The 27,350-nt window shown below is 44.3% G+C and overlaps 1 protein-coding gene across 3 annotated transcripts in view; it reads right to left on the minus strand.

Moving 5' to 3' along the window:
- Positions 1 to 27,350, minus strand: part of KSR2 (kinase suppressor of ras 2) — a 517,020-nt gene that overhangs the window by 303,241 nt on the left and 186,429 nt on the right. For all 3 annotated transcript variants that reach the window (XM_055358128.2, XM_019039457.4, XM_055358127.1), the window contains exon 4: positions 2,627 to 3,140. In XM_055358128.2, coding sequence (XP_055214103.1) covers positions 2,627 to 3,140 — 514 coding nt within the window. The remainder of the gene's footprint in view (positions 1 to 2,626; positions 3,141 to 27,350) is intronic.

Raw genomic sequence — 27,350 nt, forward strand, 5'->3', positions numbered from 1 at the left:
ATCCCTGTGAATCTGGAGGCATGGTTCCAGGCTAAGTGGTCCCACGGCATTTTCCACATCACCAAACTGACCACTCTGTTCCTCTCCTCTACTACTTCCTTGCCATGAACCACAGCATCCCCCAAGGTGGGCCAGGGAACTACCATCCTTGAGGAAGTGATGAGCTTGCTAACTCAGCCAGAAGAAACCTGAAGGGCAAAGCTTAACGTCACCTGAGTCCTGATATACAAATTCCAAAAAGCACTAAAGGTGGCCAAGTCAATTTGGAAGACCTTGAAGAAGTGGGCCATTCAACCCCATCCAGGCAGAATAAATCCTTCAGGGGTCTAGGGAAAGGATCGCATTTAAAAACCAAAGGGCAGCCTCTCTAACTTGGCCTTCATCTTGCAGATTAAAAGATGATGTGTCTGGAGAGTCGGCTTTCTGATCAAGTTTTGCCTTACCAGGTGGTGCACCCTGAGAAAGGGACAGGGAGAAGCACAAAGTGTGGGGCCACCGTAGCAAGCAAAACCCAAATGCCTCTTCCATCTTCCACCTTAGCAACCTGCACTCCCAGCCTTCCTAGAACTCTACCCCATGTCTTCACTTTGAGGTTTCAGCAGGCCCCAATCTCTGTGGCTCTCACAAAACCATGCAAATCAAACACAACCCCAATCAGAAAAGCATCTATCCTCTGCTTCACCCTCAGAGGTCTCAAACATGCATTCTACGTCTTCAAGCTAGGTTTCACACAGCAGCTTGAATATGACTGTTGTAAAATCACATGTTGCACGTCAATCACTGTAGGGTATTCCCAATGCTTCAGAAAAGAGATCACTCTCTACACTACGGCTTCAGACAGGGCCTGGTAAATCACAGTTCATGGGCCAAATTGGGCCAGGTACCTGTTGTTATAAATAAAGTTTTATTGGAACACTGCCATGCCCATTTGTTTACCTATTGTCTGTGCTGGTTTTGTGCTACATGATAGAGTTGAGTAACTGCAACAGAGACTGAATGGTCTGCAAAGCCTAAAGTATTTACTATCTGCTCCTGTACAGAAAAAGTGTGCCAACCCTTCGCTTACAGAATCCTGCCTTTTTAAAATGGTGATAAAATATACATAATATAAAATTTGCCATCTTAACCATTTTGAAGTGTACAGTTCAATGGTACTAATTACATTTGCATTATTGTACAACCATCACCACCATCCATCTCCAGAATGTTTTCATCATCCCAAATGCAAAGTCTATATCCAATAAATAATAACTCCCCATTCTCCCTCCCCTCAGCCCTGGCATCCACTGTTCTACTTTCTGCATCTATAAATTGTCTACTGTAGTTATCTCATATTGGTGGAATTATACAGTATTTGTCATTATGTGTCCGGCATATTTTACTCTTAGCATGCTGTCTTCAAGGTTCACTCATGTTGTAGCATATATCAGAAGTTCCTCCCAGGTCGGGCATGATGGCTCATGCCTGTAATCCCAGCACTTTGGGAGGCCAAGGCGGGCAGATCATTTGAGGTCAGAAGTTCAAGACCAGTCTGGTCAACATGGTGAAACCCTATCTCTACTAAAAATACAAAAAATTAGCCAGGCGTGGTGGCACAGGCCTGTAGTCCCAGCTACTTGGGAAGCTGAGGCAGGAGAATCACTTGAACCTGAGAGGCAGAGGTTGCAGTGAGCTGACATCCCACCACTGCTCCAGCCTGGGCAACAGAGCTAGACTCCGTCTCAAAAAAAAAGAAGTTTCTTCCTTTTTAAGCCTGAATAATATTGCATTGTATGGATAGACCACACTGTGTTTACTCATTTGTCTACTGATGGACACAGGTTGTTTCTACTTTTTGGCTACTGTGAATAGCACAGCAACCTGCCTAATCCTCGAGTCTCATCCTACATCACAACCTGCTCTCTCCCCCAAAGGGGTCCTCTGTCAATTTCCCCAATGTGTCCTGCTTCCTACCACCTTCAACTGAGATGAGCCGTGGATATAAAATACACATTCAATTTCAAAGACTTTGTATTTTAAAAAATGCAAAATATCTCAGTAATGATATTTTACATTGACTCTTTGTTAAAATATTATAATTTTGATATATTGGGTTGAATGATATATTATGATCATTAATATCACTTGTTCCTTTTCATTCTTTTTAATGTGACTACTAGAAAGTTAAAGGTTAATATATGCCTCGTATCCTATTTCTAGGAGCGGCACTAGGCTAGACTCTGCAGGTGTTGGCAAATGTTTTCAGTAAAAAGACAGATGGTAAATATTTTCAGCTTTGTGGGCTATTCTTACTCTGCCATTGTCACACAAAAGCAGCCATAGGCAACACATACAGGAATGATCATGGGTGTGTTCCAATACCTTTTATTTACAAAATCAGGCCGGGTATCAGATTTTGCCCCTAGGCCATAGGATATTAATCGTATTTTTTAAACGGCCAATTCTGGGAAATTCTGTTCTATTCATTTGCTCAGAACCCTCTATGAAAAGCCATTTTTCATTCAACCAGAGTCTGGAACGCAAGTCTGTTCCCGGCTTCCCTGACCTGGGCAGCTCCTGGGACCACGGGGCAGCCCCTCGCAGGCCGGGTTTCAACCGCCCCAGGGCACCCACCGAGTGCACTCACTTGGGCGTGTGGGCCTCGTCCACGCGGTGCCCCAGCTGGAACTCGTGGGATTTGCTCCGATGCAGCGCGGTGAATCCCGGGATCAAGTGTATCAGTTTTCGGGAGGAGGGCGGTGGGGTTCCCGGGGGCTTCAGCTTGTTCTTCTTCCTCATGGGCGGCGTGCCCGGCGGGGTCACGGTGGTGACGATGTTGGGGGTGCGCGGCGGGGTGCGGACCGCGTGCCGCTGCCGGGGCGATGGGGGCAGGGAACGGTGGCCCGACTCCAGTGGCGGGGGCGGGCACAAGCCCGGGTAGGCGTCCACGGTAAGCCTGTCCACGTGGGTGTACACAGGGGCCCCGGGAGTGGGGCTGGTGTGACAATAGTGCTGGATGCACTTGGACTGGACCCTGGGGCTCTGGGAGAGATGGGTGCGGATCCACGGGGTGGGCTCCGGGGGGCACACGGGATTGTTCTCCTTCCCCGTCTCTGTGGTGGGCCACTGGATGGTCCAGTCTTGTTTGGAAAGGTTGCCTCCTGAGTTGGAACAGAAGAGCAGAGACAATGGGTAAGCCATGAGAAAGCCAGGTGAGTTACACCATACACACCATTACATTATACACACATTACACCACGTGCCCATTACATCATGTGCATGTTACACTATATACCTGTTACACTGTATGCACGTTATCTCATATGCAAATTATATCTTATGCACATTACACCATGTGCCCATTACATCATACGCATGTTACATTATATACCTGTTACATCGTATGCATGTTATATCGTATGCACATCATATCATATGCATGTTACACTATATATCTGTTATGTTGTATGCATGGTATATGCACATATCATATGCACATTACATCATATGCATGTCACATTATATGCGCATTACATCATATGCATGCTATTTCATATGCCCATTACCTCTTATAGACATTCTATCAAATGCATGTTACATCATACCCACATTACATCATAAGTACATTTACATAAAGCCAACCACCTCTACTTGGCTCCTCCAAAAAGACAATAAAATCCCTTTGTTGACCCTGTTACCCTATTCTCCATTCAACAGCCTTGTCTTCCACTGCCCCATAGCTGGGAAGACGCCACAGCCCAAATGCTCAGAAAAGCAAAGAAGTTAATTCTCACTTTTTGAACTTCCCAAGGTCCCAGTTCTGGCAGTTTCAAAGTAATTTAAAGGACTTTAAAGGATAACTTTTCCCTTACATGGAAATTTTAATACCTAACCCTCATGTGAGATACACAAATTCCAAGGAAGTCAAGTTCATCCTTAGTCCCTCCCTGACCACTTCCTCAGCCACTGCATACTTCTTCCAGATCTATGTCGCCATTTTCTCATTCATGCATTTGTCCAGTAAACATCCTGTGAGTGCCAACTATGCCCTCTGCTTGGAAAAGACACAAAAGCAACACAGACGAGACCCTGGTCCCCTGGACTTACATTCTGCCAAAGCAGCCATGATAGACAAGAAAACATGCTCACAGAAGGATTTCACATGGTTATTGGTGCTGGGAGGGAAATAAACAGAATGACGTGATAAAAAGAATATGGGCAGCTGGGCACGGAGGCTCACACCTGTAGTTCCAGCAATTGGGAGGCCGAGATGGGCAGATTACTTGAGGTCAGGAGTTTGAGACCAGCCTGGCCAACATGGTGAAACTCCATCTCTACTAAAAATGCAAAAAATTAGCCAGGCATAGTGGCACGCACCTGTAATCCCAGCTACTGGGGAGGGTAGACAGGAGAATTGCTTCAACCCAGGAGGCAGCGATTACAGTAAGCCAAGATTGCATCACTACACTCCAGCCTGGGCTACAGGCTCGCTTTCAAAAAAAAAAAAAAGAATATGGGCAACAGAATGGTTAACCGGACAGCGCTACATACAAACCATGTGCTACACAGCTCAGCCAGGAGAAGGCACCAAGTGCCAATGCACACAAAAACCTGGGCGAATCTCCAGAGAATTAGGCTGAGTAAAAAATGCCAATCCCCAAAGGTTACATACTATATGACTCCATTTATACAGTATTTTTGAAATGACAACATTTTTGAAACAGAGGATAGATTGATGGTCGCCAGGGGTTAGGGATGGCAGAAAAGAGGGTAGGGGAAAAGTGGATGTGGGGATAGAAGAGCAATACAAGGGAACCCTGGAGTGCTGGAACTCTCCAGCATCTTGACTGTGGTAGATATACAACCCTACACAGGTGATCAGGTTACATAGAACTAGGCCCATGGTGCACATAGACACCATGGAATACTATGCAGCCATAAAAAAGGATGAGTTCATGTCCTTTGCAGGGACATGGATGAAGCTGGAAACCATCATTCTCAGCAAACTATCACGAGGACAAAAAACCAAACACCACATGTTCTCACCCATAGGCGGGAATTGAACAATGAGATCATGATCATTTGGACACAGGGCAGGGGACATCATACACGGGGGCCTGTTGGGGGAGTGGAGGGCTGGGGGAGGGATAGCATTAGGAGAAATACCTAATGTAAATGATGAGATGATGGGTGCAGCAAACCAACATGGCACATGCATACCTATGTATCAAACCTGCACATTGTGCACATGTACCCGAGAACTTAAAGTACAATAATAATAAAAAAAAAGAACTAGGCCCATGATGGTGGCTCTTGCCTGTAATCCCAGCACTTTGGGAGGCCAGAGCAGGAGGATCACTTGAGCCCCGGAGTTCAAGACCAGGCTGGGTGACATAGTAAAACCTTGTCTGCACAGAAAGTAAAAAAATTAGCCAGACATGGTGGTGCACGCTGTAGTCTCAGCTACTTGGGAGGCTGAGGTGTGAGGATTGCTTGAGCCTCAGGAGGTTGAGGCTGCACTTAGCCATGTTCATGCCATTGCACTCCAGCCTGGATGACAGAGTGAGACCCTGCCTTAAAAAGAAAAATACATAGAACTAAATACACACACAGGCACAGGCACACATACACACACACGCACACGAGTGAAAATAAAGCTGGGGAAATCTGAACAAGATAGTGGATTGTAACCATATCAATATTCTGTGATATTGTATTGTATAGTATAGTAGTACTATAGTTTTGCAAAATGTACCATTGGAAAGAAAAATGTACAAGGAATGTCTGCATTATTTCTTACACCTGCATGTGAATCTACAATTATCTCAATCAAAAATTTCTGTTAAGAAATTAAAAATAAAATACAAGAATACGGGGGGCCTACTTTAGTAGGGTGATCAGGGAAGGCCTCCTAAGGAAGTGACATTCCTGCTGGCATGTGAAAGACAGGAAGGGGATGGTCACACCGAGTGCCAAGGACAGAGCACACCAGGCCGGGAAACAACAAGGGCGAAGGCCTAGAAGTAGGAAGGGTTTTTTTTTTTAAGTCTTCCAATAGCTTGTTAGAAAGAAAAGACACTTTTTTAAATCCCCACTGTTATGAGGTTTTCATCCCAGTGTAAACTGAACTAAAAAAAGAGAGAGAGAGAAATTTAAAAATCCAATGGTAGCCTGGGTGCGGTGGCTCACACCTGTAATCCCAGCATTTTGGGAGGCCAGGGCAGGTGGATCACCTGAGGTCAGGAGTTCGAGACCAGCCTGACCAACATGATGAAACTCCATCTCTACTAAAAATACAAAAAAATTAGCTAGGTGTGGTGGCGTGTGCCTGTAATCCCAGCTACTCAGGAGGCTGAGGCAATAAGAATCGCTTGAACCCAGGAGGCAGAGGTTGCAGTGAGCTGAGATCGCACCATTGCACTCCAGCCTGGGCAACAAGAGTGAAACTGTTTCAAAAAAAAAAAATCTTTTTTTTTATTTATTTTATTTTATTATTATTATACTTTAAGTTTTAGGGTACATGTGCACAATGTGCAGGTTAGTTACATATGTATACATGTGCCATGTTGGTGTGCTGCACTCATTAACTCGTCATTTAACATTAGGTATATCTCCTAATGCTATCCCTCCCCCCTCCCCCCACCCCACAACAGTCCCCAGAGTGTGATGTTCCCCTTCCTGTGTCCATGTGTTCTCATTGCTCAATTCCCACCTATGAGTGAGAACATGCGGTGTTTGGTTTTTTGTCCTTGTGATAGTTTACTGAGAATGATGATTTCCAATTTCATCCATGTCCCTACAAAGGACATGAACTCATCATTTTTTATGGCTGCATAGTATTCCACGGTGTATATGTGCCACATTTTCTTAATCCAGTCTATCATTGTTGGACATTTGGGTTGGTTCCAAGTCTTTGCTATTAAAAAAAAAATCTAAAAATCTAATGGTGTATTAACATTTCTCATTCATTTGCCATATTGACAGTGCAAATACAAATTTGGTCTAAAGACACAGATTCTCATGCAACCACGTAAAGCCTTTCTACATCCTCCATGCTAAGAGCTCTAAATGCATAAAGATCCAACAATACCAAATGTGCAGGCTTCAAAACCATCTAAGCTAGGGCAGTCACTTTCGTAGGTCTCTTTCCCGGGTGCCTGCATGAAGGTGGTGTTCACAACTGTGTGATGACAATGGTGTGACACTCAAGGAGAGGCTGAAGGGACAGGTGAAAACAGACTGCCAGGTCTGTGGGCTAAGGTGCAGATTGGCTTTTATACCAAGTCCAACAGGAAGCCATTGGGAGTTTTGAGGCAGGGGAGGCATGGATTGAATGTCCATTTCTCAAAGACCACTCAGGCTGCTGCGGGGAAAACTAGAGCCCAATTAAGGGGTATCTCAGGGAGTTGCAAGAGATGATGCTGGCTCTGGTTTGGGTGGTGGCAGCAAAGATGGAGAGAAGTCAGTCAGGTGTCAATGAAGGAAGACCCACCAGAACCCAGAGGAAGGTAACCACGTGGCCACTTCCATGATGGGCCAAGGAAGGAGATTTGGGGCGCAAAGAAATTCCTAGCTGACTAGCAATAACAATAATAATTACTATAACGACTGTAACAAGAGCTAATTTATAGCGCATTTGATGGTTTCCAAAGTGCTTTCATGAACACTGACTCACTGTCCCATTTTTAATTAAAACAACTCATTTTGTTATTATATATTCAGTACATAAAAATTAGAAAATTGAGATAAGAAAAAAAGGCAATGCTGTTCTACAGCCTAGCCATCATCCCTATCAATAGCTGATGGTCGAGCCTTCCAGATGGTTTGGGGTGGATTTTTTTTTTTGAAGGAAAAAAAGATTCCATAAGACCATATTTAATGGTTCATTGTCTGTTTTCTTCACTTGTTATATTGGGACTGTTTTACATCTAACTTAATTTTTGTAACTCTGTGTGCAAAGGGTCATTTTGATTTCCATTTTGTAGGTAAGGAAACTGATGCAAAGAGATGAAGATGTGCTTAAGGTCACAAGAGAGATGGTAACTGGCAGCCAGATTCAAACCCAAAACTTCGGCCACCTCAACAAGCAGGGCATGAGGCTGTCTGTGAAAGAGAACTGGGGCCTCCATTTGCCATCATAGATCATTCAAACAGGAAAAGATACTGAAACAAAGGCTCATTTCTCAAAATGAGCCTCCTCCCAGGCTTGCCAGAAGAACACTCTACCAAAGTCACCATCATTACGGTATCTACTCTCAAATATTGACACATACACATTAGCCCAGTGAGTAAGAGAGTCAACGCTGGAGTCGGATGACTTGGGCTCCATATCTGACTCCGAACCACTTACGGCTGTGTGACCTTGGGCACTCATCTAACCTCTCTAAGTCTTAGCTTTGTCACCTGTGCAATGGGACAATAAGAAAACCTAATAAAACTCAGGGACTAATAAACAATAATAAAATCTAATAAAACTCAGGGACTACTATGAGGATCAGATGCACAAATACAAGCAATGTGCTTAGCACAGCTCCCAGCCCACAATAGGTACACCATAAATGCTAGCTACTGGCATTGTAATTCTCAACACTGTGGTAATACGTCAATATCTGCTATTTAAAGAGTGTGTAGTGGTTCTGACAGCTTTACTATTCTCACCCTTTGTACAGTGAGGAAGTGACATTTAGCTGAAGCTAAATAGCTCTAACAGCCAGGAACAGAACAGAGAATCAAGTTAAGACAAGTTTCTCCATCGCATGGTAAGCTCTGTATTGATGTATTTGCTGAGGGAATACAAGCTCGTTGTCAAGTTAGCCTAAGTAAAGCCTGTTTAAGAAAGTCAATCTATTTTCTAAGCTGTCTTAATCAAATACTGCACCATGAAGCCACAAAGTAGTGCTTTTGGCATTATCATGACAAGCTGTTGTCCATCCTGAATGAAATGGAAAGAATATGGGATTGGGAACCAGAAGAACCCAATAGAATTCTGGTTAAACCACTGACCAGCTCTGTGACCTTGGGCAAATTACTTAACCTCCCTGAGCTCCAGTTTGGGGGCTCATAAAATGGGAATAATTATGGCTTTGTTGGAGGGTGCAGTGAGAATTAAATGTATTTATTTTACAAATATTTGAACACCCTTTATGTACCAGGCACTGTTGTGGACACCAGAATAGAACAATAAATAAAACACACACACTCAAAAAAAACCTATTTTTGCAGAGCTTACATTCTTAGCAGGGAAACAGATGAAACAAGTAGATGAACAAATTTATCATATATGTAGTGACAGTAAGTCTTCTAGAGGGAAAGAAAGCAGGGCACAGAGACAAAAAAAAGTGTTGGGGGCTATTTTAATCGCAAAAGGATGAGGAGGTGACAGTGGACATTTGAGCAGATAGCAGAGTGAAGTGAGGACTGAATTAATAAGATAAAGCAATCAAACCATCAGACAGAGCCTGAGCCATCATGTCAATGCCAACAAATGGCAGATGATTGAAGACGGGTGAAAACATCTATTCTGGGTGTCTTGTGACTCATTCCCTTTGTCCCCAGGCATTCACTATGCCAGCCCCTGCCCTCAAGATGCTCCCAGTCTAGTGAAAATGATCAATAATCAAAAAACTCTCACTGCAGTTCCATCCTAGGTACAGACCCCAAATAATTGAAAGCAAGGACTGAAATACTGTAGACAAATACTCATAGCAGCACTACTCACAATCGCCAAAAGGTGGAAACAACCCAAGTGTCCATCAACTAAGGAATGGATAAACAAAATGTGGTACGTCCATATAATGGAATATTATTCACCCATAAAAAGGGAAGAAGTACTGATTCATGTGGATCAACCTTGAAAAACACTATGCTAAGTAAAAGAAGTCAGACACAAAGGGTCATATATCATATGATTCCATTTATATGAAAAATCCCAAAGAGGCAAATCTATAGAGAAAGAGAGCAGATTCGTGGTTGCCAGGAGCTGGGGCTGGCGGGGAATGGGGAGTGACTGTTAATAGGAATGGGTTTTTGAGGGGGTGATGAAATAGGTTTGGAACTAAATAGAGGTGGTGGTTGCACAATCTTGTGAATGAACTAAATGTCACATCCTGGTTTACTTTGAAATAATTAATTTTATGTTATGTGAATTTTCCCTACATAAAATAAATCAGTAAGTACTCACAATACCAAACAGAATCCTAAGCTAGAAAAAGTGCAGGAGCATACGGGGCACAGAAGAGTGGAACCCCACTGGCCAGGAGGTGGGGGTGGGTAGGAGAAGGCAGCCTGGAGGAGGTGGCACCTAGGCTCAGAACTTGAAGGTGAACAACAGTTCCTAGGAAAGGTGGCAGTGAGGTGGGTGACAGCGGAAGCATGGTAAGAGAGAGAACAGCAGGGTCAAAGGCCAGGAGATGAGGGACGTGGGAGTTTGGAGAACTGCCAGTCGTTCAGCACGGCTAGAGCTATTTTTCGGGATGGGGCGGGGCGGGGTGGTGAGACAGAGTCTTGCTCTGTCGCCCAAGTTGGAGCGCAGTGGCACAATCTCGGCTCACTGCAACCTCCACCTCCTGGAGTTCAAGCTATTCTCCTGCCTCAGCCTCCCGAGTAGTTGGGACTACAGTGGCCTCGTGATCCACCAGCCTCAACCTTCCAAAGTTCTGGAATTACAGGCATGAGCCACTGCGCCCAGCCAAGCTAGAGTTATTTTGAGAGAGGAAAAAATTAGGCCAGGCGCGGTGGCTCACGCCTGTAATCCCAGCACTTTGGGAGGCCGAGATGGGTGGATCACGAGGTCAGGAGATCGAGGCCATCCTGGCTAACGCAGTGAAACCCCGTCTCTACTAAAAATCCAAAAAAAAAAAAAAAAAAAAAAATAGCCGGGCGTGGTGGCGGGCGCCTGTAGTCCCAGCTACTCGGGAGGATGAGCTGGAGGCTGAGGCAGGAGAATGGCGTGAACCCTGGAGGCGGAGGTTGCAGTGAGCCGAGATCGCACCACTGCACTCCAGCCTGGGTGACAGAGCGAGACTCCTGTCTCAAAAGGAAAAAAAAGAGACAAACAGGTACACAAAAAGGAAATGAGGCTCTGGGGAAGATGATTGTGAAGTCTAGTTAAAGAGGCTGGGCGCAGTGGTTCACAATGTAATCCCAGCACTTCGGAAGGCCAAGGTGGGCGGATCACTTCAGGCCAGAAGTTCAACATGGCGAATCCCTGTCTCTACTAAAAATACTAAAATTAGCTAGCTGTGGTGACCCACGCGTGTAGTCCCAGCTACTCGGGAGGCTGAGGCAGGAGAATGGTGTGAACCCGGGAGGCGGAGCTTGCAGTGAGCCGAGATCGCGCCACTGCACTCCAGCCTGGGAGACAGAGCAAGACTCCGTCTCAAAAAAAAAAAAAAAAAAAAAAAAAAATTCGAGCCAGGCTGGAGAAGAAGTGAAGGGAGGACTTCCCAGGGTTTTGCTCTTCTAGGCGGAAGGCGACGCTGAGAACTAAGGGCCGGTGTGACTGATCCCCTTGCCACTGGCCTCCCAGAGAGGGAGGTGGTCTCCTCCAGAGCTCCCGGAGACCTGCTGCAGCTGAGGGCTTGTGGCAATCAAACTTGGTGATGAGTGTGGTGGAAGCTCTGGTCTACCACACCGCACAGCTCCTTCAAGGTTTAGACCCTAGTCCCGTGGTCATGCCAGGAGAGGAGCTGAAACTCCCCTAATCATAAATGATAATGGGAAGGAAGCTAACTTTCTGTAGGGGCCAATATTGCTGTATCCTTGAGGCTTGGACCCCAAACTCCTGCTCATGCCAAGGAAGGGCTGGCTCTCCCCATGGGCAAATGCAGACAAGTGGACTGGAGCTGGAGGCCAAGCATCTGCCCACAACATCGCTGCTGAATGCCAGCTCCTGATCATACCAGGGGAGGGGCTGGTGCTTCTTTGATCATATGGCTTAAAAGCCACACAGCCCAATGGATGGGATCCATGGAGTCCTTCTGGAGCCCAGTGTGCTAGACCAGGGTGCAAAGGACAATGGTGAGTGTGGGGACTATATACCTGCCACTCCTGTCCATGTGTGATTAAAGCTGTCCCAGAAACCCTGGTGCACGGGCTGTGTGGGCATCCGTCCTTGCGGCTCAACAGGGCTCCTGTGTGTAGGGAAGCTGAGCATCATGGAAACATGTCTCTGACCATGGTGTGGAGAAAGGATTGGACAGGGCCCAGCAGCAGCAGGAGCCCAGCCTGAGGCTCCTGGAAGCATCTGGATGGGAGATGACGGGGACCCGGGATAGTTGTGGCAGTGGAGATAGAGAGAGGTGGAGTGACTGTATATTAGAAGAGAAAAAAGGAAAAATAGCCAACATTTATTGAATTTACACATAAAAAGTTATAGACCCACGGAACAATCCAACAAAGTGGGTGGAATTTACTCTGTCTTACAGATGAGGAAACTGAGGCACAGAGAGGTCAAGTGGCTTGCTCGAGGCCACAGAGCCTTGTCCAAGAAGGACATGTGGGGTTTGGGTCTTCACCTGACCCATAACCAGGACATTAAGTCCAGGCTGATGTCCCAGTTGCTAGCCTGGGTCACACAGTGGCCGGTGGCACTGATCACAGCAATAGGAAATGCAGAAGGAAATTGGGCACAGATGAGGTGGCAAGCTCAGGGTCAGACAGGCTGAGTCTGAGTTTCCTGCAGGACACCCAAGAGCAGATTCTGGGATGCAGCTGAACCTCAACTTCCCCTTCTCCCAGAAACCCCGGGATCACTCCCCAGGAAGAAGTTATTTTTCTAGCCTGAAAAGATTGATCACGAAATTCTAAAATCTCATCTTAGTGGGTTTTTTTTTTCTACAAAGACATGATTATTTCATCACGTTCACCTACTGTTCCTCTCCCATCTGATCTCTGAATCTCCAGAGTAAACATCCCATGACCCTGAATTACATGCTGGTAATGCAGGTCTGGAAGAGGGGGGATCATGAGCCTGTCACTCACTGACTAACTCCCCCAGAAAGGAAGATACCTCTGCATATGGAAGACTTGCTTTCTGAACTGAAAGAACAAGAGTTAATTCTCCTAAGTCAACGCCAACACTTAGACATGAATTTGTCCCTAAAATTCCTCACTGTGACTCCGTTTCTTCATCTGTAGAATGGGGATAACAGCAGAGCTTTCCCCCAGGATTGCTCTGAAGATTAAATAAAACCACGCAAACAGAGCATTTAGCTTCATTCCCTAGCACACAGTCAATGTTGTATAAATGTTCATGTACAAAGAGTGTAAAACCATCTGTTTCACAGAACGCCACTGAGGATTAAATAAATGCATACAGTGTTTTTCATTTTGAGCCTGACACAGAGCTCACACTCAATAATCATCCAGTCCTGCCAGGTGCAGTGGCTCACACCTGTAATCCTAGCACTTTGGGAGGCCGAGGTGGGTGGATCACCTGAGGTCAGGAGTTCAAGACCAGACTGGCCAACATGGTGAAACCCCATCTCTACTAAAAATACAAAAATTAGCCAGGTATGGTGGCACATGCCTGTAATCCCAGCTACTCAGGAGGCTGAGGCAGGAGAATCGCTTTAACCTGGGAAGGTGAGGTTGCAGTGAGCTAAGATTGTGTCATTGCACTCCAGCCTGGGTGACAAGAGTGAAACTCCATCTCAAAAAAAAAAAAAAAAAAAAAGAATCATCCAGTCCTTATTCCTGGTCTTGGCAGGTGCTAACTCTGACAGAAAGAAAGCTCAGGGTTATCAGAAGCCCCTGAGCCTTTATTTTGGGTTGAACTGCAGCCTCCAGTACCTTACTTGCATATAGGATCTTTGCAGATACAATCAAGTTAAGATGAGTTAATACTGGATCAGGATGCATCCTAAATGCAATGGTTTGTGTCCTTATAAGACGAGGAGAAGACACAGAGGAGAACGTCATGTGAAGACAGAGGCAGGGGCTGGAGTGATGCAGCTACAAACCAAGGAGCACCAAGGATGGCCAGCCACCCGCTGAAGCCGTGGGACAGGCAAGGAACCGATTCTCCCCCAGAGCCTTTGGAGGCACTGTGGCCCTGCCAACACCCTATTTCAGACTTTCAAGCCCCTAGAACTGTGGGAAAGTATGTTTCTGCTGGTTTAAGCCATCTAGTTTGCAGTGGCTTTTTTTTTTACAAAAGCCCTAGATAACTCATTCATTTGCTGGACACTGACTGGGGGATTGCCACATAAAAGCCTGCCTGTGGAGTGCAGCCACCAGATTCTGTGTTAGGAAACTGGTGCTGATCTCACCTGCCCTGTAAAGTAGATGTTATTGACAGTTATCGGTCGGGCGCGGTGACTCACGCCTGTAATCCCAGCATTTGGGAGGCCAAGGCGGGCAGATCACGAGGTCAGGAGATTGAGACCATTCTGGCTAACACGGTAAAACCCCGTCTCTACCAAAAATACCAAAAAAAAAAAAAAATTAGCCATGCATGGTGGCGGGCGCCTATAGTCCCAGCTACTCAGGAGGCTGAGGCAGGAGAATGGCGTGAACCCGGGAGGCGGAGCTTGCAGTGGGCCAAGATCACACCACTGCACTCCAGCCTGGGCGACAGAGCGAGACTCCGTCTCAAAAAAAAAAAAAAAAAAAGACAGTTATCAACAAGTAATGCTATAAAGCACTTTATGCATGTATTCAATCCTCCGTGGCATCCTGTGAAATAGATGCTTTTACTCCCTTTATACATGAACATTTATACAACATTGTGAAAGGAAAATAAATCTTGGAAGACCCAAAGTCACTAAGCTAAAGGGAAAAGTCAAGCTGGGAACTGCTTAGGACAAACCTGCCTCCCATTCTACTCAAAGTCATCTCTCTGTTCACTGAGATAAATGCATATCTGATTGCCTCCCTTGGAAAGGCTAATCAGAAACTCAAAAGAATGCAATCGTTTGTCTCTCGCCTACCTGTGACCTGGAAGCCCCCTCCTTGCTTGAGTTGTCCCGCCTTTCTGAATGGAACCAATGTACATCTTACATATACTGATTGATGTTTCATGTCTCCCTAAAATGTATAAAAGCAAACTGTGCTCTGACCATCTTGGACACATGTCATCAGGACCTCTCCTCCTGAGGCTGTGTCATGGGCGTGCATCTTCAGCCTCGGCAAAATAAACTTTCTAAATTAATGAGATCTGTCTCAGATTTTCAGGGTTCACAACATTGGCTGTGTGCTTACTGTGCTTGGGATGGGGCTAAATGCTCTAATTGCATCGTTTCATTGAATCTTCAGAATAATTCAAGGGTAAAGCTCTGCTGTTATCCCCATCCTACTGATGAAGAAACTGTAATGTTATCAATAAGTAATGGATAAGTGACAGGTCATGGCTAAAGTCTTATAGTTGGTAGTAACCTACACCCTCACTTTCCCCTTAATCACATGGCATCCTGCACCTGAGCTGGGACCCACCCCTCCCCGTAGCCTACAGTTCCCCCAAAGACACACAAACACACACTCACACATACCATTCCCCCAAAGACGCACAAACACACAGTCACACATACATACCATTCCCCCAAAGATGCACACACACTCGCACATACACACCATTCCATCAAAGACGCACACACACTTACACATACACACATTCCCCCAAAGATGCACAAACACACACTCACACATACACACCATTCCACCAAAGACACACAAACACACACACATACACGCCATTCCCCCAAAGACACAAAAACACACACACATACACACCTTTCCCCCAAAGATGCACATACACTCATACATACACACCATTCCCCCAAAGACGCACATACACATACACACCATTCCCCCAAAGACGCACAAACACACACTCACACATACACACCATTTCCCCAGATGCACAAACACTCACACATACACACCATTCCCCCAAAGACGCACAAACACACACTCACACATACACACCATTTCCCCAAAGACGCACACACACTCACACATACACACCATTCCACCAAAGACGCACAAACACACACTCATACACACACACCATTCCCCCAAAGACGCACACACACTCACACATACACACCATTCCCCCAAAGATGCACACACACTCACACATACACACCATTCCCCCAAAGACGCGCACACACTCATACATACACACCATTCCCCCAAAGACGCACACACACTCACACATACACACCATTCCACCAAAGACGCACAAACACACACTCATACACACACACCATTCCCCCAAAGATGCACACACACTCACACATACACACCATTCTCCCAAAGATGCACACACACTCACACATACACACATTCCCCCAAAGATGCACAAACACACACTCACACATACACACCATTCCACCAAAGACGCACACACACATACCATTCCACCAAAGACGCACAAGCACACATTGACACATACACACCATTCCACCGGGGCCACGGGGACATCGACTCGCCCTCAAGTTTACTTTCTTTCCTTGAAGTTTGTTCAAAGTCTGAGAGAGAAGCAGAGAGGAAGAAAAGTCTTAACCCTCTGCCAAATTATCTTTCCCATTAAATTATCTTCCTCTCCACCCCTACACTTCAAAACTAGAAGTTTGGGGCTAAAAATGCAAAAAGTCTCATTTCATTATCCAAATTACCGGCTTCTAAATTGACAGGGATTCAACTTCTCTCTGCCGAAGCTTCAGCAGCGTTTCACTGATGAGCTGTATTATATCAACTCTTCCCTCTCTCTTTTGATCCTCTTTTTAATAAAGTCTGAGGGAAATAGGTAATTTATCATTTTAAATAGGAAAGGTGTGGTAGCAGGGGGCTCTGGGGGTTATTAATTGTCACCCTTGCTATCTTGTCATCCGTTTCTGGCAAATCATTTTATTTCAAGTCTTGAAATGGGTGGGGAGAAGGGAATAGGTTTTTAAGAACTGAAAGGTCTGAAGATTGATTAAAGACATTTCAAGGTGTAGGGGTTTTTCACTTGACATTCTCTGATAAGGGACTAAGAGAAATAAAAGCCATTCTCAAGGGAAAAAGTGATTTCAGAAAGTCTAAGCAAGTGTCTAACTTCTTTGTCCCTTCCCATTAAAATTTTATAAACAGGCAATCACGTGGCTTAAATTTGTCTGAATTTCGGAGCCAGCATTGGAATCTACACAGTAGATTCTTTAGCTCTTCAGAGGCAGAAGTGACAGAGAGTCTACCATTCCAGGATCAACACTGCTTGTAACTTTTGTGAATACTTCAATGCACTTGTTAGTTTAATCCTCAAAACTCTCTAGCAAGAAGCAGAACTTTTAGATGCTGGCTGAAAATATTAGGCTGAAGTCATTGGTAGAAGAAAAAAACTGTTTTTTGGTTTAAATCCTCATAACTTTCTGGCAAGAGACAAAACTTTTAGACACTGGTTGAAAATATTTGACTGGAATCACGAGAAAAGCGAAGTACAATAAGTATTAGTAGTACAAATAACAATTACTGTTCGCTGCGCCCTTACCATGTGCCAGATACTATTCTAAGTATTCACGTGTATCACCTCATAGTATCCTCACAAGACCCCATGAAGAAAATTCCGCTATTGTCTCCAATTCACAGTGCTAGGAACAGATAATTATTTGAAAGACTGAGTTGCCCTAGGTTACACAGCTAGTAAGTGGTAGATCAGGGTTTCTGATCCAGATCTGTACCATTGGAGGGTTCTCTGGAGCCCCCTAACCCCTCAGGAAATGAGAGACCCGTCCAGAAAGCCCTTGGAAAGCTGAGCCATTATACACAGGCTTGTGGGTCAGCACCTGGGGCAGCTCCTTCTGACCTCCCGAAAGTCAAATAGGACATTCATTTTAGCCACAATCCCAGAAAGCCTGAAATCGAAAATCCAGGAAAATTTTTTGAGTTTCGAGTTTGTCATCCTTGCAAAAAGAAGCGAATAAGGACAAATGAAAAACACACAGTTGCCAAAGTAATTCAACATTAGCAAGAATCTTAATCTAAGACCGCATTAATGAGCTTGGCATTCAGCAGAACCCTGGGTCCCGTTGGGCACTAGCCCTGCCCCAGGACGTCCCCAAGTAGAACCAAACAAATGCACTGACCCTAGTCTGGGCAGGTCACCTGGGAGATGGGACAGGGCAGGGAGCACAGGCTGTGACCCCGTAATGCCTCCCAGGTCCTGCTCTATGAGATTCATGATTTTATTACCCACCAAGAAACTGGGAAGATTAACCTTCAGTCACTAACTTTAGGGTCGCTTTTTTGTTTTAACAAAGCTCTTTTTAAGAAAAAATTTATTGAGGTGAAATTCACATTAACCATTTCAAAGTACAGAATTCGGCACCACTTAGTACATTCACAATGTTGTGTAACTGCCACCTCTATCTAGTTCCAAAACGCTATCATCACACCCAAAAGAAAACCCTGTCCCCATTCGCAATCCTTCCCAATTCCCTTCTTCCCCCAGCCCCTGGCAAGCCCTAAGCTATTTTCTGTCTCTGTGGATTTGCCTATTCCAGCTATTTTATATGAATGGAATCCTACGCTATGTGGTCTTTCGTGTCTGGCTTCTTTCCTTTTGCATAATGTTGTCAAGGTTCATCCAAGTGTAGCATGTGTTGGTCTTTCCTTTCTTGTTATGGCTGAATAATATGTATACACCACATTTTGTTTAAGCATTCCTCAGCTGATGGACATTTAAGTTGTTTCTACTTTTGGCAAGTGTGCATAGTGCTGCTATGAACATTTGTGTTCGAGTATTTGTTTGAACATCTGTTTTCAGTTCTTTGGGGCATATAGCTAGGGGTGGAGTTGCTGGGTCAGATGGTAACTCTGTGGTTAACCTTCTGAGAAACCACCCTGCCATTTTCCACAGTGCCTGCATCATTTTACATTCCCACCCAGCAACATATAAAGGTTCTGACTTCCCCACATCCTCACCAACACTTGTTAGTTTTTGTTGTTTATCATCATTGTCATCATAGCCATCCTAGTGGGTGTTTAATAAAACATTCTTAGTAATGGCCATAGCTAACATTTATCGAGCACTTACTGTGGGCTGGGCTTTTGCAGCATCTCCTCTCATTCTCACACCTTATTTCATTTAATTCTCATAACAATCTTGTGAGATTGAGAGGAAATTACAGCTCTGGAAAAGTGGAGTCACTTGCCCAAGGCGAAGATTCAAAGTGAAATTCAAAACCTGGCAGTCTGACCACAGAGCACGTTCTCTTGGCTGCTATAAACATACTGAACATCTGAATAGGAAACGAGTACCCAGGGGATAGGAATCATCAGCCCCGTGTTTCCGATGGGGAAACTGAGACAGAGAGAGGAGTAGAAACTTTCCCAAGACCCACCCATCTAGAATGTTACTCAGCCATAAAAAGGAATGAATGAATGGCATTCACAGCGACCTGGATGGGATTGGAGACTATTATTCTAGGTGAAGTAACTCGGGAATAGAAAACTGAACATCATATGTTCTCACTCATAAGTGGGAGCTAAGCTATGAGGACGCAAAGGCATAAAAATAATACAATGGACTTTGGGAACCCAGCGGGGAAAAGTGGGGAGTGGGGAAGGGATAAAAGACTACAAATTGGGTTCAGTGTATACTGCTCGGGTGATGAGCGCATAAAATCTCACAAATCACCACTGAAGAACTTATGTAACCAAGTACCACCTGTTCCCCAAAAAACTATGGAAATAAAAATTAATTAATTAATTTAATTTAATTTTTAAAAAAGATCCACCCATCTAGAAAGTTCCAGGTCCATCCATCCATCCAGCCCCAACCCCATATTCCTTCCCCTCCACTGTGTAGAATTGTTTTACGATATTTAGCATTTTAATTGTCAAGTGCAATTAAACCTGGGACTCAGCTGCTTCCAGTCTCTGGAATGAAGAGAATGATTATCATCATTCACTGGACATTTTAAAGTAAAACACAAAGCCCTTCCTGGTTAAAATCACAGTTAAAATCTACATCAGGAATACTGCAATAAAACATTGCCTAGTATTGCAATACTGCAATAAAATAAACCCTATCTTAGAGTTGGGGTATTTACTACAAGTCATAAAATTATAAACTGCAGCCCAGACTCACATGGGGCCAGACTTGGGGGATCGAGGATAAAAGAAATACTCAAGATACCATCCTCAATAACCCTTTTCAAGTACATCTACATTGCTGGGGGTAACTGGATCTGACATTGGAGACCACAGGCCCCTGGGAGTCATGGATATAAACCTTGATGGTCGCTGTCATCTCACTACAGCCCTAAACAACCTAATATGGATGGATGTTAGGGCAGGGTCAAAGGCACAATACCCTGAACATCAGGATTCCCGGGTTCCACAGTGGCTTGGGCACACACAGCTCTGAGGATCTCATCTCAATTCTCCACCTTGGGGAAGCTTCCCCACCCACCTCCAGCCCAGCTACTCTCTCATTCCTCCTCCTGTTTCATTTCCTCATGACCCTTACCACTCAGTGAAACTGTTTTGTTATACAATCAGTTCTCGTTATTTGTGGCAATTGTGTTCTCTTCCATAAAGTCACTGCAAATACTGAATTGGCAAATGCTGAACCATCGTGACTAGGAGAGATATGTGGTTAGGTTCCTGCAAGCCTCTGGTCTTCTTATCATCCACTCATCCACACATAACCCTGTTTTAGGTGTGCTCCTGTTTCAAGACACTGTATTTAATATATATATATTATATATATATACATCATATATATACACTATATATATTATATATATACACACCATATATATATATAAACTATATATATATATATAGTTGATTCATTAACAGTGAACTCACAGCCCACAGCACTGTCACTCAAACCTAAACCAAGAATATCTAACACAGGTATTTTCTCCATAAGGCACAGCACACACAGCCTTCTTATTCTTAGGAACACTAGACAGCACTTCAGCACTATGCTTTGGGGCCATTGTAAACAGCAAAATCACCCACACAAAGTACAAACAAAATGTGAAAAACATAGCATTCAGTTTAAGACCACAGAAAGGACACTGCTTACATCATGAGAGCTGAAATGAGAGGGCAGAATGCTGCCCTGTTCAACCTCAGGGGTTGTGCACATCAGGTGACTCAAAGTTTTTTACCACTCTGCAAATGCAAGTATTGATTTAAGGGTTACAAATACATTTTAGCCCGTAGGCAAATTCACAAATACAGAATCCACAAATAATGAGGATCGACTGTTGTTATCCGTTTATCATCCATCTTTCCCACTGGAATATAAGCTCTAAGAAGGCAGAGCCCTGGACTCACCTTCTCACCACCGTATCACCCACTGCCTTGCAATAAATAAATATTAATTTTTGGCCAGGTGCAGTGGCTCAAAATGCTGTCATCCCAGCATTTTGGAGGTTGAGGCTGGTGGATCACTTGCGCCCAGGAGTTTGAGGCCAGCCTGGGCAACACAGCAAAAACCCCATCTCTACTAAAAATATGAAAAATTAGCTGGGTGTGGTGGCATGCACCTGTAGTCCCAGCGACTTGGGTGGCTGAGGTGGGAGGATTGCTTGAGCCTGCGAGATCGAGGCTGCAGTAAGCCATGATTGTGGTACTGTACTTCAGCCTGGGTGTCAGAGTGAGACTCTGTCTCAAAAAAATATTAAAATAAATATAATTTTTTGTCTCAATGCACAAATTATATGTTGCTTTAATAAATATTTGTGGAATGAAACAATTCTTCTTTACTTTTTTTGAGATGAAGTCTCTCTCTGTTGTCCAAGCACCATCTCAGCTGACTGCAACCTCCACCTCCTGGCTCATGCCTTAGCCTCCCAAGTAGCTGGGATTACAGGTGTGAACCACCATGCCCAGCTAATTTTTGTATTTTTAGTACAGATGGGGTTTCACCACATTGGCCAGGCCAGTCTCAAACTCCTGACCTCAGGTGATCTGCCCGCCTCGGCCTCTCATAGTGCTGGGATTACAGGAGTGAGCTACTGCACCTGGCCGAAACAATTCTTGAACAGTCATAAATTAAAGCTGCCATGATGGATAACAGTATTGGTATCATGCACCTTGAATTCAGGCAAAAAATTAAGTGGGAGACAACTCGCTATAGTCAAAATTCTATTCATGCATAGGGCTACCCTAGGTGGATAGTCTTGAGAAATGAAGGCCTGGTGACCAGAAGAAAGGGTGGAAGGTTGTCCTTATCTTGATCCTGCCTCTTCTGGCTCTGCATCCTCTGAGAAACAGCTGTGCCTCCACCTGCTGGGAAGAATGGGCTCTCTCATGGGCCTCTGAGGGAGGGAGAAGGAGGTGAGAAGCTGAGGAGGCCCATCCAGCTCAGGCTGGCTCCCACGCATGCTTGCACAAGAGAGTCCACACCAGGAAAGCCACATTAGAGAGGGATGACCTCTGAGACGCTCCTAATTCCAGAACCCTTTGTTGTTCTATTGCTCTGCCTCCCTTGAGTGACAGGCATTATATTAGTTTTATAACCTCTTGTGTTGGCAAATTCAAGAAAGCTAAAAGTAGCATTCGATGACCTTATGTGCTGCAAGGCGCCCTATTTTTATCTCCCAACAACTGACTTGGGGTGCAGGTTTTCCAAATCCCTTTGGCTTTCCCCTCCCTGTGCAGATTCAGCGGGGCCAGCACCTGCCCCGGTTTCTCTCCCAATTTCCCTCTGCAAAGACAGTGCTTGTGAAGCTTTCAGAGCCAGGTGTGCCAGGAGGTCAATTTGCTCAGGTTATCCACATAGTCTTGACCTAGAGGCAGAGAGAAATGTGGATACTTCTAAGAGAAAGGTGCTGTGTAAACGTCTATCAACCTTTTTAACTCCTCTTAACTAAGGCAGACAACTGCATGGGCATCAGGGGGCTTTTCCAAGACATCTAGATTTAATACCTGCCAACATAACTTCTTGCCACAGCATGTAGAACTCAGCAGGGCCAGTGAGCTGGGTTTGAATCCCAGCTCCACTACTTACTAGCTGTGTGACTTGGGGTAAATTTCTTAACCTCTCTGAACTTCAGTTCATGCGTCTAAAAAGGGAATAATAAAAGTACCCTCTTCTTAGGGTGAACATGAAACACCAAGCAAGCAGTGGGCCTGCTATCTTTGTTACTATTTGATATGGTGTGGCTGTATGTCCCCACCCAACTCTCATCTCTAATTGTAATCCCCACGTGTCAAGGGAGGGACCTGGTGGGAGGTGATTGGATCATGGAGTCGGTTTCCCCTGTGCTGTTCTCATGATAGTGAGTGAGTTCTCATGAGATCTGATGCTTTAAAAGTGTTTAGCAGTTTCTCCTGTCCTCTCTCTTTCCTGCCGCCTTGTGAAGGTACTTGCTTTTCCTTTGCCTTCTGCCATGATTGTAAGTTTCCTGAGGCCTCCCCAGCCATGCAGAACTATAAGTCAATTAAACTCTTTCCTTTATAAATTACCCAGTCTCGAGTATTTCTTTATAGTGGTGTGAAAACAGACAAATACACTATCGTTGCTATCATTAGTAGTAATTCTCTTCCCTTCCCCAGGCAGAATGTGTGCATGCATCTTTTGATCAGACACCTACTTATACACCAGGTACTTTGATCTGAAGATGCACAGTTTCTCCATCCACACAGCATTCACACCCTACCCAGCAGGTTACGAAAACATATCATGAAAAAAGTAATACAGCTCATTAATAATTTTTACATGGATTACATGTTCAAATGATAATATTTTGGAAATATTGGGTTAAATAAAATATATTGTAAAAATTAATGTTATTCCTCAAAAAGTTAAACACACAATGAGCAATTGGCAATTCTACTCCTAGGTCGATACCCAAAAGAATTGAAAGAAGGGACTTAAACAGATATTTATACACCAATGTTCAGAGTAGCATTATTCACGATAGCCAAAAGCTGGAAACAGCTCAGTGCCCATTGATGGATGAATAAATAAACAAAATGTGATATATCCATATAGCAGCTTATTATTCAACCTTAAAAAGTAAGGAAGTTCTGATACATGTTACAACATGGATTAACCTTGAAAACCATATGCTAAATGAAATATGCCAGACACAAAAGGACAAATAGCGTATATTTCCACTTACATAAGGTATCTAGATGATGCAAATTTATAAAGACAGAAGGAAGAATAGGGGTTACCAGGGGCTGAGATTACTTAATGGCCATGGAGTTTCTGTCTGGGATTATGAAAAAGCTCTGAAGATGGATGGTGGTGATGATTATACAACCTTGTGTACATGTTTAATGCCACTAAACTGTACACTTAAAAATTGTTAAAATGGTAAACTTTGGTGTGTTTTCCTACAATAAAAAATTAATGTTGGCTGATTTTTAAATGTTTTTAAATGTAACCACTAGGAAATTTTAAATTACATACATGGTTCCCATGATCTTTCTCTTGGACATACAATGTCTAGCACACATCTGGAAGAAGAGATGGGCGCTAAACAAGGAATCACATCTCACAATGTCATAAAGGTTGTTGCAATGTAACCCAGAGCTGAGGGTTAGGGAGAGGTTTCCTTAAGAAAGAACATTTGCACTGGGGTCTTGATATGCTTTGGCTGTGACCCCACCCAAATCTCACTGAATTGTAGCTTCCATAATTCCCACGTATCGTGGGAGAGACCCAGTGAGAGGTAATTAAATCATGGGGGCAAGTCTTTCCCATGCTGTTCTCATGGCAGTGAAAAAGTGTCACAAGATCTGATGGGTTTATAAATGGGAGTTCCCCTGCACACGCTCTCTCTTGCCCACTGCCATGTACAAAATCCCTTTGCTTTTCCTTCGTCTTCCGCCATGATCGTGAGGCCTCCCAGTCATGTGGAATTGTGAGTCAATTATAAACCTCATTCCTTTATAAATTACCCAGTCTCAGGTATGTCTTTATTAGCAGCGTGAGAACAGACTAATACAGGTCTGGAGGATGAGTGGCGGTTCATTAAGCAAAGAAAGAGGGACAAGTGTCCCAGCCAGAACCAGTCTGTCCAAAGATGTGATCCACCAGAGGAAGCTCAGAGTGGCAGAGGAGGTAGAGTGCAGATGATGGGGAGAGGGAAGGGGGAAAGTGAGGCAGAGAAGAGGTGGACAAGTCGAAGTGGAGAGCTGAGGATTTATCCAGAGGACAGTGCCATGTGCAATGTCATGGCACCAATGATCATCCCTCACAAACCAAACCCACTGCATTTGAGTTGTAAACTTGTCTGTGTCTTCAACTGGACGATGAACTCCTGATGCTCAGGGACCATGTCTTGGTATCTTCCATATCCTCAAACCATCTGAGTCCCTGGCACAAAATTTACACCAATAAATATTTTACTGGCTTGACCTGAAGGAAGCCAACACAAGTGAGTCCCCCTAGCAGTTAACCCTCCCTGGCACCCAGCCTGCCTCTGGAGCCCAAACGTCAGGTTGACAATGCTTCCAAAGGATATCTCTAAAAGGAGATGCTGCCGAACCCAGAGATAAAGACCAAATGCAAAACTAAAAATATCCCTGCAGGTCTAAACAATAATTAAACCATTGAAACTGATAAAAAATCATCGGGTAAAGTGGAACTAAGCATGTTTAGATACTAGCAACAGAGATGTTCACGCTTAACATCATTCCACCCCTAGTTACCAACCCTGTAGGGCAGTCTGATGCTGGGAGATAGGGCAGCAAATTCGAATTGTTCTGTTGATTATTCTTTCCACATGTCTTTGTTGAGTGCATACTATGGAGCAGGTACTTTCTTTTGAGATGCTAGAAGCCTTGGTCAGCTTCTGGCCAATAGTATCTGGACCAGAACTCCCCTCCTGTATCTAGAGTAACTCCTCTCATACTGCAGCTGAATATCTTATTATCAAATGTTAATGAGGAAACTAACAGGTTTTTTTGAGACAGGGTCTCACTCTGTTGCCCAGGCTGGAGTACAGTGGCACAATCATGGCTCACTGCAGCCTCAACCTTGTAGGCTCAACCGATCCTCCCACCTTGGTCTCCCGAGTAGCTAGGACTATAGGCGTGCACCACCACACTTAGCTAATCTTTTTTATTTTTTGTAGACACAGGGTTTTGCCATGTTGCTCAGGCTGGTCTCGAACTCCTGGACTCAAGCGATCCATCCACCTTGGCCTCCCAAAGTGTTGGGATTACAAGCATGAGCCACTGTACCCAACCAGAAACAAATATTTTTAAAGTATCTACTATGTGCCACGAACTATGCTAGACATTTTGCGAGTACCACCTCACTGTAATTCTCACAGCAACACTGTGGGGTAGACTCTATTCTTCACAAAGTATATATGAGATTCTAGGGGTCTGTGTTTTACGTGTTCTAAGCTACAAACCTCCTAAGTGAAAAAGCCAAAATTTGAACCCAGAGTTCCTCTTATTTCTCGATAAGGGAGAAGTGAGAAAAGTTCAACTTGAGCAAGAAAAAGAAGAAAACAGGAAAGGCTGTAGGGTAAGAATGGGATCAGGACATCTAGACACCTCCGCCCCACATAGCAACATCCTGTGGGTAGAATGGAGGACTACACATAATAATCGCAAAAAATGCTCATGGGTTTCTAAAAGAAACAACAAAGTAAGATCCATGGTGTTTAAGGACAAAAATCGTTTCACCAAGGACTGAACTTAATAAATATTTACTGATCCCTACCCTATGTCAATTGCTTTGCTGTCAGCATTCAATATCCAAGGAAAAAATAACAATGACAATGATCATGATCACCCTTTTTTGGAAAGTGTACCGTGTGCCCAACACTATTCTAAATATTATATGTATATTACCTAATTCAACCCTTACAACGGCACTACAAGGTAGTTACTAATATTTTCTTGATTTCATGGATGAAGGACAAGGTGGATGTAGCCCCTGACCCCAAGGGTCCCATAGTGGAATAGGGGAGATAAGGCAAGCAAGGAAACGGCCTCTGCATCATGTCCACGCATTGAGCAAGGTGCCAAGTAGCATGACAACAACAATCGGGTGAGGGCTTAGATCCTGATTCACTTATCAGAGCCTCTGTTTCCTCATCTGTAAAATGGGGATAGTGTCACCCACCTCATAGGATTGTTTTGAGGGTCTAGTGATTTTATACTTAAAAAATACCCATCCCAGTTTTGGCTCTGGCCATGATAGAGCAAGCCCACGAAAGCCTATCTTTCCCAAAAATTCTGGGAAAAAAATGGAAAAGGCAACAACCTGAGGATTCCTACAAGTCAATGACAGCAGGTGGGTAGGGCAGGGGAGTCCACATCTGAAGCATGGCCAATATGGCGGTGGTGAGTTTCCTTCATCTGTCAGTTTTGGCCAAAAGGTTGGCAGGATTTAGGAACTGTGCTTTGGAAATGAGGAGTAAACACTTCAGAGTATCCCGTATTTCTGGCCAGAGGACCAGGAA

Source organism: Gorilla gorilla, chromosome 10 (genome assembly GCF_029281585.2).
Source record: "Gorilla gorilla gorilla isolate KB3781 chromosome 10, NHGRI_mGorGor1-v2.1_pri, whole genome shotgun sequence".
NCBI classification, from domain to species: Eukaryota; Metazoa; Chordata; class Mammalia; order Primates; family Hominidae; genus Gorilla; species Gorilla gorilla.